Below are 12,126 nucleotides of genomic sequence, written 5' to 3' on the forward strand. Positions count from 1 at the left end.
ACAGTAGAGTTAATCTCCTCTATGCGCTTAATTAAGCCCATTGCACTAGCAACATTGCGACTCAGTAGGTGGCTATGTGAACCTCTTGTCACATTCACTTTGAACCTGAATCTTTTCTCTTTTCTTATTGTAGTCGCTACAAAGTGACCTAAACAGTTCAGTTTACCACCTGGGCTGTCAAGTTTGTTCACTGTTTTCTTAAGTTTTGGCTTATTCTGTAGCTGATTAAATGTCTCTTCTGGTATGACACTTGTATCTGCTCCTGAATCAATCTTAAAGTCTATTTCAATACCTTGTATTGGCAGTTTCACTGTCCATGCATTGCTTGAATCCTCCACGTCTGTGATTTCTCCAAGGAAGTGTACTTGGCTCCGTGCACTTTCCTCTTCGGGTGCAGTTACCTCGTTAACCACACGGGAGCGACAAACGACTGCAAAATGTCCCAGTTTCTTGCAGTTGCGGCACTCAGCATTACGTGCTGCACACTTATCCTCTCTAGCATGCACACGACCACATCTAGAGCATTTGTGTCCTTTGTTTACGTGTTGTGCTTGTTTCGCCTTGGCCTCTTTGTTGAATCCATGACCGTTATTGTGCCTCTGTTTATCTCTGGGTGGCGGACGCTTGTATGCTACTTCACTGACTTGTGCACAGTTAGCATTAGTCCCTTGCTCACTGATGTGCTGTTTGACTTGCTCTGACTGTCTCACTAGCTCTACCGCTTTATTGAGCGTCAGGTCAGGTATCAGCTGTAGCTTTTCTGATAGCCTTTTGTCTAATATCCCAATGACCAACCTGTCACGGATATTTTCATCCTTGGCTTCAGGAAATGCGCAGGTGTCTGCTAGCTCGTGCAGGCTCCTGATATATCCCTTGATGGAAACGAGCTCTTTCGTGAATAGTATTCACCTTTGGCACGAAGTAGCTTTCCAGTTTCTCCATCACAGTTTCATAATCATTCTGATCTTCCTCATCAGAAAACGTGAAAGTCTTAGAAACGTGCTCTGCCTCCTTCCCAAGCGAGTAGAGCAATGTACAGACCTGTACTTTTGCGTCTTCCTTGTTGAGTTTCGTTGCTATTCTGTAGCGGTGAAAACGTTGGCGCCACTCCGGCCATTGTTCTGGCCGCGAGAAGTCAAAACTCTCCGGAGGTGGGAATTTCGCCATTTCCGACAACTTCTGACACCATGTAGTGTTATGTAGAAATATCGTCAGGACGCAGTGTCTATCTTGGTTGACTTTATTCACTCATAACATAACACTGGACTGAGACTCACTGAACTGTACCTGAGCTACTTCTGTTGCGTAGGAATAATACTCCCAGCCTCTTACTGCGTATCACTACCTGTGAACATCACTTACGTATGCTTGCGCTTAACTGCATAAAATAGTACCATTACAATACAGTTATTTGAGTCAAATGTTGCCTTTCTATCAGCTCGAACCAGTCTGGCCATTCTGCTCTGACCTCTGACATCAACAAGGCATTTCCGCCCACAGAACTGCCGCTCACTGGATATTTTTTCTTTTTCGGACCATTCTCTGTAAACCCTAGAGATGGTTGTGTGTGAAAGTCCCAGTAGATCAGCAGTTTCTGAAATACTCAGACCAGCCCTTCTGGCACCAACAACCATGCCACGTTCAAAGTCACTCAAATCACCTTTCTTCCCCATACTGATGCTCGGTTTGAACTGCAGGAGATTGTCTTGACCATGTCTACATGCCTAAATGCACTGAGTTGCCGCCATGTGATTGGCTGATTAGAAATTAAGTGTTAACGAGCAGTTGGACAGGTGTACCTAATAAAGTGGCCTGTGAGTGTGTATATATATATATATATATATATATATATATATATATATATATATATATATATATATATATATATGTATATATTCTATATTTTCATCTTCAACAGACTCAAAAAGAGACAAAAATAGACGTTTATTGTGCAGCAGAAATAAGAACAACAAAACAAAAAGACAACAGAGTCTGAAGATTAAAAAGAAAAACTGGATAAAATCTGACCTTGTGATGAGCAGGAGGATACACTCAGGTTGTGTGTCTGTTTGTGCGCTTACACTTGCAGTAGTCGAGGCTGGTGATGGTGTTGTTGTTGGAGGCGGTCCATGACTTGTTGAGGGTGGAGCTTGTGTTGCAGAGGGTGGAGTTTGGAGCGTGACAGTAATTGACGCAGGGGTCCCAGGCATGGGGGAGGTCCGACTTCTGCACCTTTACTGGAACACAGACCCACACACGCACACAGGTGGTCATAATTAGAAGAAGGTAGCAATTAATTTGGCTTCATGGAGACAAATGCAGGAAATATGAGATGAGACCTTTAAAGTGTGTGTGTGTGTTTCCATGTGCAACTTTAAGGATGTCCATCAAATGCCACATCAAACCAAAATAGTGAAAAATGAAAGCGATAAGATGAGATGAGATGATGATGGTGATGAAGATGACTTCTTCATATGCACTAATACTTTCACATGAATGTTCTCATTCTGTTTTAAAATGTTTCAGTGGTTAACTAACCTGATGCCTTCACATCGGCACAGACAGCCAGACTAGCATTAGTACATCAGCTAACATTGTCAGCTGCTGCCAGCTCTCACGAGGCAAACTTCTTCGGCTCTGTCACGTCACAATTTAACTGGTTTACATCTTATCTCTCTGGCAGAGAATTTTATGTTACAATGGATGAATATTTATCAAAAAGCTGTAAAATGGACTGTGGTGTACCCCGAGGTTCACTTTTAGGTCCGACCCTTTTTAATCTCTACATGCTGCCACTGGGAAATGTCATCAGGAGCCACGGCATTAGTTTCTATAGTTATGCTGATGACACACATCGCTGTGTCTCCAGATGACTCAGGACCAACTGATTTATTTTTTATTTATTATTATTGTATATTTATCTATTCATTTACTTTTATTAATCTGTTTTTCTAGCTGGCATATTCTTAAAATTTCTTACTTATTTAATTTATTTATACATTTATATAATTTGATTTAAAATTGTTTTCCAGTTTGAATTTTTATCATGCCTCTGGTGTTTCCTCATTTTCCTCAGTTCCCACCCAACTCAGTTTACAAAGTCTTTGCTTTATGTGTGTGTGTGTGTGTTTGTGTTTGTGTGTTTTATTGTATGAAGCACTTTGTGTTGCACTTGTTTGTATGAAAAGTGCTATATAAAAAAAGTCTGATTGATTGATTGATTGATTGAAAGAAGGTCTCTGATTCTGGTCTCTGATTCTGGTCTGAACAGAGTCCCGGTCTGAGTCTGGGACTGACAGGGGCTCAAACACGGCAGTTGATGGGTGGAGCTTTAGCCCTGATCCAGGTTCTGAACAGGAAGTAGAGTTTAGCTTTAGCTCCACCTGCTGGACACACCTGTGTCATGTTGCTTCCCAGTTAGCCTGGTTTGATGGGAGGGGAGGATTTCCAGTTTCACCAGCTCCGTTGTGCTTGCCAAGAGTTGTGTTGCCTCCAGGACGGTACAGTGCTCTGTGGACGTCCCGTCGATGGACAGTAGGTGATCCCCAGAATGCAATGCTCCACATCTGGGAAACAGAACGCTGAAAGTTAGCATGTTAGCCCAGACACAAAGTTACAGAGTACTTCCTGTTTTTAGAGCCAGACTGAAACTCAGGGCAAAATGTAGCCTGCAAGTCAAAACCCAGGACAGAAAACATCCTGAAGACACTCACAGTGTCTGTGTGTGTGTGAGTGTATACCTATCCACCACGCTGCCAGGTTTCACTCGGTCGATGACGATGACATGCTTGTTTCGATGATTGGCTGATGTCAGCGTGATGCCCAGATTTGCTCCCGGCGACTTGGCAATTTCCACCAATAGCGGCCCGGAGGCATTAGTGACTGTGTCTGAGCAAGAAAAAGGATTTTAATTGTCACCATTTGGCTCCTCGCCACAAAATTGTGCTTTTCAATCTGAGCCGCTATCATGGTGGCATGTGGCAGACGAGTTTAAGGCAAAAACGACCCTGAGAGAATAAACCAGTTGGTCTGATGACCAGAGTTTTTGTTTTGCTTTGTTTTTTGTTGCAATGCATTCTGGGTGAGAGCATTTCGGTGGCACTTCAGAGAAGTCCACAAACATTTACTTCACTGTGCATCAGTGTGTGTGTGTGGGGTCTCTCACCCATGATGGTGACATCATACTCAATCTGGAACAGAGCTTCCTGTCCACACTGAGACAGCACGATAAGGGCGTCGCTGTGGTTGGCGTTGTGCAGCGGGACACCATCCACGCTGAGGAGTCGGTCACCAGGACGCAGTGTTCCCTCTCTGGACAAACGCACACACAACACACACATAAAGTTCAGAATCTTCATTGTTGAGTTGAAATGGCCCCCTAATGCACCACCTGGTGCATTAGGGGGCGGGGCCACCCTCTGATTCACAGACTGTGTCAGAGAAGGTCAGCTCCACCATACAGATCTAAAAACCAAAATGGCTAACAGACAAATGACAAACTGGAGGCTCCAAAGCAGCAGCTCACTGATTGACGACATCACAACGGTTGGCTGGGAATCACATGATCAGAATGTTGAGCGACCAATGAGATCTGCTGATGTCAAAGGTCATGAAATAAGTTTCTCAGTGAATTCATTTACCCCCATGCTGAGGCTGAACGGCGGCTCTTCAGCCTGTCTGTCGCTGCTGAGGATTAAACGTTCTCCAATTGACACATGAATGGAAATAAAGCAGCGTGCAGATCTGATTTCGCCCCCCCAGGACTGACCCACATCCTCAGCACGGTTTTCTTCAGGGGGATGTCGGAGGAGCCTCAGGGCTAAAGAACTGCACTGAGATGGATTTAATCCTGGAGCCGCCCCACTCGGGTCCATGTGCGTGAACGTTGAAATAAAAACCTGATTTGTGTGTGTGTGCTCTCTTCCTGTCTACTAACACAACACAAAGATTTATAAAATCTGACGTGGTCTGGTTGAAGCTCTGAGCGATCAGAGAGCTTCAGCTTCCTGTCATGAACCTGCTGAGAGAAGAGGCGCCCGACGATTGCCGCCCGATGGTCGTTAGAGAGAACAAAGGAGAGACCAGGTCCAGGTTTAGAGAGTCTGGGAGTTTACGTTACCTGTCTGCAGGGCCTCCTGGCCTGACGTAGGTGACCACTAGTGGGCGTGACCTGTGCCAGTCCTCCTGCGATCCCCCTGAAAGAACAACATCACACACAATCCAAACAGACAAACAACAACAAAACCTCCATTTTAAAATGACAAAACGTAAAGAGATGCTGCGATCATCACACAGACATTCTGCAGCAGCCATCTTGTTGTCATGTTGATTCAGTTTGCTGAGTTACCTCTCATGACGAAACCAAAGCTGTTTCCTTCTTTGTGAAGACAGATGTCGATTGTCTTGGATATGACCCCTGAGGTGCTGTCTGGTGCTTTGAGAGAAGAGAGAAGATTTATTACTGTTCGTATGCTGAGGAATATAAGAATCATCACAGCTGCTTTATCCTCCTGATCCCAACCAAGAGAGTAGAATAATTACAGTAACGAGACCAAGCTGCCTTCAACATGACAACCGGTCTTCCCCTGTTGCCTCAAAGCGTCAGGATCCAGAACTCCTGCCTCATGTTAGATTAGACGGTTCAGCTGGTTGTTCCAGATTAAACATCCAGTATCACAATGACACACAGGAAAAAAGTGCTGTAATTATTTTCTATCCTCAGCCCTGAGGGTCAATCAAAACAAGAAAACAATGCCTTTGGATGATGTCATGACACAGAGTGGGCTGATGGGAGCTGGTGTCTTCACCATCCTGGACTCCTTCAGTTTCAGTTCCACTGAAATGTTCTGTTGTTGGCAGCATAAAATCTGAAAGCTGTTTGAGAAAGTTCAAATTTCTGGTCCAAAGAACTGAAATCAGATGATGAGAAGATCTGCTGAAATATAACTCTGATATAAAATATAAAACTGAAAAACTGGATCTCATACTGTCTCCACTGTCTCCGATCTGACTGATGTGATGATGCAGGACTTAAACCCGACGTCCCTTTGGTCTGACAGGTGAGGAAACGATGTGATGTCACGTGACCCGTACCTGTCGGCGGCAGCTCGTATTCCACCTCCAGCAGGACTCTCTCTCCAACGTTCTTCAGCAGGCTGATGATCTCTTCGTGCCGCAGTTTGGTCAGATTGATGCCGTTTACAGACTTGATGTAGTCGCCAACATTCAGCTGGTCACTCCTGAACAGGAAGTGGATGAAGGAGACAGGCTCAGCTCATCAGGACGGCCTTTTGCGTTAATGAAAATGTACTCAGTTCTCCCACTTCTTCTTTGGTGGTGATGAGTTTCACCCACCTGGCTGCCAGTCCTCCGGGCCGCAGGTTCGATACCCGGGGTTTCCCGTCTTTGTCCGTTCCGCCTGAGATGGTGAGGCCGAGCGTGCTGCCTTCTTTCTTCACCAGCTCCACCATGGTCACCCCCCGCAGAGCTTCTAACCAAAAACACACGTGCACATAAAGACAGATAGACACAACAGGCAAAGAGAAGGACACACACTCGGACACACAAAACACAGCAGAGAGATAAGTGGTTAGTGTGCTGTCTCTGAGATTAAAGCAGATCCCAGTCAGAGACTTTTCCCCGTGTCCTTGAATGAGATGCTGAAGAGACTGAAACAGAAACCTGAAGGTCAATTTATGAAATGAACAAACTCTGCATTTTCCCTGAAGTCACTTCAGTCACAAATATCCACAACAGCCACTGATGCACAACCACAACAAAATATATACTAAATAATACAACACTAAATAAAGACTGTAACAGTCTGAGAAGAATTGAATCCAGTACCTCAATCTTAGATCGAATATAAGTTCAGCAGAATTCTTCTCATTCCACTTATAAATGTTTCACATAATTCAGTTTTGTAAAACAAACAAAAATATTTTTCAAATTCTCAGAGAAATGGATCAAATGTGTTTCTGTTGAATGAATCTGACAAATACCAAATGAAGAGTATTTAAAATGATAATTCTTATAATAACATGCAGATTATGTCATCTTTCAGGGCCTTTTCTGATGCAGCTCTGATGTACTTTGTGTAAATACAACCCTTCCCTGAACCAGAGGAGGATTCTCTGAAAACGATGGACCACTCCGTCAATTTCAACACAAACCTCTTGTATAGTGCAACAATAAATTCCCTAAACACTTAATTAGACTACAGTATCAACAAAAGCTGCAGTGTGTTTACAACAATCAGCATTCAGCTCCTCTAAGAGCTCTGAGCTGCTCTCAAACCTCCGCCAGGTAAACAACTTAATGGGTTGACTTGAGAACGAGTTCTCTTCACCTTCAGCTGCTGCTTTGAAGTTCTCGTCAGATTCATGAAGGAAGGCCAGTTTTTCCAGCAACAGGAGGACGGATGTTCCTCAACACAATATAAATCAGGTCGGAATAAAATCAACTTCAAGGTTCACCACAGTCTGAAGTTTTAATGGCCCAGACGTTCTGAAGGTAGGTCCGAATTAATCCAGCGAAAGTCTCAAAGGTTTCAGTCCACAGAGAAACTGAACCTTAAAACCAGTTGTGAAGACTTCTGGGACTTTGTGATGTCACAACAGAGCAGCCACCGGCCTTCATCAAGCCCTGAGCCCAGCCCACCTGATTTTTATGGAGCAATTAGAAAGCAGTCAGCCAATCAGATAAGAGGATCGGGGCTCATCTACAGACAGCCAGCATCAACCACAGAACTGCAGATAAACAGCTCTGTGCTGTTCACTGCACGCACGCACACACACACACACACACTCACACACTTACACAGGTGACAGGAAGCTTCTCTCGATGGTGAGATTATGTAAATCCCTCCGGCGACACTCAGCATCAGTGAGATGCTTCACACTGCAGTTATCTCTGGTGGGTATTACAACACACACACACACACACTCATTCTTTAATTAGCACTTGTTCTGTTCATATTTGCATAAAAGCAGAGAAGCCTTTTCAGATGTATCTGATCCTGCCAACGTCTGAAACATCTCTGATCATTTTTCCCTCCAGAGACACTCGAATGACCAAGTTCACCCGAACGCATCCAAATACACGACACTCTTCTGTATAATCTGAATTTCCTCTGTGAAACATGACCACAGTAAAACACACAAACACACAAATGTTTGTGAACTCTCACTGCTGTTTTTAGACTCCACCCACCAACACTGACCCTGCCCCCAATATCCAATGTAGAAGTTTATGTAATGTAAACTTCTGTTCTTTTTCACATTTTTACATGGACCAACCTATTAACATGTAAAGAATGTAGTGTTTGTACAACAAAATAAACACAGACAGACAGACAGGACGGAGTGAAGGGTTTTACCTGGTATGCTGTGTCTTCTGGACGACAGGGTTTGCTCTGGTCCAGAGATGTCCTTCGTCTTTCCGTACGGTCCGTCATCTGCAGAGGACAGAGACACAGTCAGACATTTAGTCTCATTGTCTTCCAGCTGAAACAGAAAGTGACAGAAACACAAAGATGATGATGTTTCCCCAGCAGCTGGTGGAGACCGAACACAGAGCCTAAAGGCCCACGCTGGTTTTATTTCCCGTTGCTATGGTAACCTGTTGTCTTCCTGTCTGCCTGCATGCACTGATGAAGCTGCCTCTGAGGACAGATGTCTCATCAGGACTTTAGGTGTTTCCTGTTTCAGTCACTCTGACAGCAGCTGAGGTTGTTGTTGTTGTTGTTGTTGTTGTTGTCGTTGTCATTTTGGCTCTGAGAGGAGAGGAAGTGTCCTACTTTGCAACCTCTGCTCTGGCACAGAGGTGGGACGACTTTTAAAGATCTCAGCCACATTCTCCAGAGACGGGAAAGGAAACATTCATAGTGAGTTTGAGTTAGTTCTTGTTTTCTGATTGCAGAGAACAGAGTCTGAACTGATCAGACAGAATCAGAAGAGTCTGAAGATGAGGAGACTTTTAAAAAATGAAAAGCAGAAAAATTAAAGAACAGAAAAATCCTTAATGAGGGTGTGAAAAGCTCCAACTACAGAACACTTCAAACGTAAACGTCTCATGAAGTTGCAGAATAAATAAATATTTTTAAAACCAGTTTATCATCATCAACACAAGAAACTGGGAAGGATTTTAAAATGAATGTCCTGCAGAGCTGCTTTCAATTCAGTTGATGCTCAGTCGGAGCCAGTTTGAGCTTCAGAACAGAAGCTGAGTTTGTTCTGGAAGAAGAACATTGTGTCACTGATCTTAATGCTGCTGTAATAATCCCAGACTGGAAAAAATGTAAAAATATTTTTTATATATTTTTATGAATTTGACATATTTTTGTTTTGTTTACTCAGACGTGAGGTTGGAAATCTTCGTTCTCTCATGTTCAGATTTAGAGAATAAATTCACAGCAGTTTATGATTATTTACACATTTCAAACCCACAAAGACCAGATCACACTTTGACCACTTGGTGATTCTGAACCAGACCTCCATCCTGGACCAGACCTCCAATCTGAACCAGACCGTCTTCCTGGACCAGACCTCCATCCTGGACCAGACCTCCAATCTGAACCAGACCGTCTTCCTGGACCAGACCTCCATCCTGGACCAGACCTCCATCCTGAATCAGACCTCCATCCTGAATCAGACCATCAACCTGAACCAGACCTCCATCCTGAACCAGACCTCCATCCTGGACCAGACCTCCAATCTGAACCAGACCGTCTTCCTGGACCAGACCTCCATCCTGGACCAGACCTCCTTCCTGAACCAGACCTCCATCCTGGACCAGACCTCCAATCTGAACCAGACCTCCATCCTGAATCAGACCTCCATCCTGAATCAGACCATCAACCTGAACCAGACCTCCTTCCTGAACCAGACCTCCATCCTGGACCAGACCTCCAATCTGAACCAGACCTCCATCCTGAATCAGACCTCCATCCTGGACCAGACCTCCATCCTGAATCAGACCATCAACCTGAACCAGACCTCCATCCTGAACCAGACCTCCATCCTGAACCAGACCATCAACCTGAACCAGACCTCCATCCTGGACCAGACCTCCTTCCTGAACCAGACCTCCTTCCTGAACCAGACCATCAACCTGAACCAGACCTCCATCCTGGACCAGACCTCCATCCTGGACCAGACCTCCAATCTGAACCAGACCTCCATCCTGAATCAGACCTCCATCCTGGACCACACCTCCATCCTGAATCAGACCATCAACCTGAACCAGACCTCCATCCTGAACCAGACCATCAACCTGAACCAGACCTCCATCCTGGACCAGACCTCCAATCTGAACCAGACCTCCATCCTGGACCAGACCTCCTTCCTGAACCAGACCATCAACCTGAACCAGACCTCCATCCTGAACCAGACCTCCATCCTGAACCAGACCATCAACCTGAACCAGACCTCCATCCTGGACCAGACCTCCTTCCTGAACCAGACCTCCTTCCTGAACCAGACCATCAACCTGAACCAGACCTCCATCCTGAACCAGACCTCCATCCTGAATCAGACCTCCATCCTGGACCAGACCTCCATCCTGAACCAGACCTCCATCCTGAACCAGACCATCAACCTGAACCAGACCTCCATCCTGGACCAGACCTCCAATCTGAACCAGACCTCCATCCTGGACCAGACCTCCTTCCTGAACCAGACCATCAACCTGAACCAGACCTCCATCCTGAACCAGACCTCCATCCTGAACCAGACCTCCATCCTGGACCAGACCTCCTTCCTGAACCAGACCATCAACCTGAATCAGACCTCCATCCTGAATCAGACCATCAACCTGAACCAGACCTCCTTCCTGAACCAGACCTCCATCCTGGACCAGACCTCCAATCTGAACCAGACCTCCATCCTGAATCAGACCTCCATCCTGGACCAGACCTCCATCCTGAATCAGACCATCAACCTGAACCAGACCTCCATCCTGAACCAGACCTCCATCCTGAACCAGACCATCAACCTGAACCAGACCTCCATCCTGGACCAGACCTCCTTCCTGAACCAGACCTCCTTCCTGAACCAGACCATCAACCTGAACCAGACCTCCATCCTGGACCAGACCTCCATCCTGGACCAGACCTCCAATCTGAACCAGACCTCCATCCTGAATCAGACCTCCATCCTGGACCACACCTCCATCCTGAATCAGACCATCAACCTGAACCAGACCTCCATCCTGAACCAGACCATCAACCTGAACCAGACCTCCATCCTGGACCAGACCTCCAATCTGAACCAGACCTCCATCCTGGACCAGACCTCCTTCCTGAACCAGACCATCAACCTGAACCAGACCTCCATCCTGAACCAGACCTCCATCCTGAACCAGACCATCAACCTGAACCAGACCTCCATCCTGGACCAGACCTCCTTCCTGAACCAGACCTCCTTCCTGAACCAGACCATCAACCTGAACCAGACCTCCATCCTGAACCAGACCTCCATCCTGAATCAGACCTCCATCCTGGACCAGACCTCCATCCTGAACCAGACCTCCATCCTGAACCAGACCATCAACCTGAACCAGACCTCCATCCTGGACCAGACCTCCAATCTGAACCAGACCTCCATCCTGGACCAGACCTCCTTCCTGAACCAGACCATCAACCTGAACCAGACCTCCATCCTGAACCAGACCTCCATCCTGAACCAGACCTCCATCCTGGACCAGACCTCCTTCCTGAACCAGACCATCAACCTGAACCAGACCTCCATCCTGAACCAGACCATTAACCTGAACCAGACCTCCATCCTGAACCAGACCTCCAACCTGAATCAGACCTCCATCCTGGACCAGACTTCTGACAGGAGCGGTCTTGTCACACAGGAATCGAACACAGCTCTGACCTGGATGCTGTCGTTCCGTAAGTCCATCACTGCCATGACCCTTTCCCTCCTGCTGCCATCACCATCACCACTAGATGTCGCCTAGAAACAGTGATGTTGTCATAGTGACCTGCTGACGGATGACCTGTGGGTCTGTTTCTGATTGGACAAAATCAAAACTAAAAACTTTGCAGTTTGGGTCCAAATCTTTTATATAAAAAACTCCACATAGTTGTTTTCTTTTTTCCAACAACAACAACTTTGTGAC

At 45.8% G+C, this 12,126-nt stretch overlaps 1 protein-coding gene across 1 annotated transcript in view; it reads right to left on the bottom strand.

The window, feature by feature from the left end:
- Window positions 1-11,915, bottom strand: part of grip2b (glutamate receptor interacting protein 2b) — a 28,735-nt gene extending 16,820 nt beyond the window's left edge. Inside the window, exons 1-11 of the mRNA XM_029502290.1 lie at window positions 11,880-11,915; window positions 9,492-9,606; window positions 8,378-8,455; window positions 6,355-6,490; window positions 6,094-6,239; window positions 5,348-5,434; window positions 5,120-5,195; window positions 4,166-4,311; window positions 3,741-3,888; window positions 3,397-3,566; window positions 2,082-2,237 (exon numbers count right to left, since the gene is read on the bottom strand). Coding sequence (XP_029358150.1) covers window positions 2,082-2,237; window positions 3,397-3,566; window positions 3,741-3,888; window positions 4,166-4,311; window positions 5,120-5,195; window positions 5,348-5,434; window positions 6,094-6,239; window positions 6,355-6,490; window positions 8,378-8,455; window positions 9,492-9,606; window positions 11,880-11,915 — 1,294 coding nt within the window. The remainder of the gene's footprint in view (window positions 1-2,081; window positions 2,238-3,396; window positions 3,567-3,740; window positions 3,889-4,165; window positions 4,312-5,119; window positions 5,196-5,347; window positions 5,435-6,093; window positions 6,240-6,354; window positions 6,491-8,377; window positions 8,456-9,491; window positions 9,607-11,879) is intronic.
- Window positions 11,916-12,126: the final 211 nt, after the last annotated feature.

The sequence above is a fragment of the Echeneis naucrates genome, chromosome 5 (assembly GCF_900963305.1).
Source record: "Echeneis naucrates chromosome 5, fEcheNa1.1, whole genome shotgun sequence".
Taxonomy (NCBI): Eukaryota; Metazoa; Chordata; class Actinopteri; order Carangiformes; family Echeneidae; genus Echeneis; species Echeneis naucrates.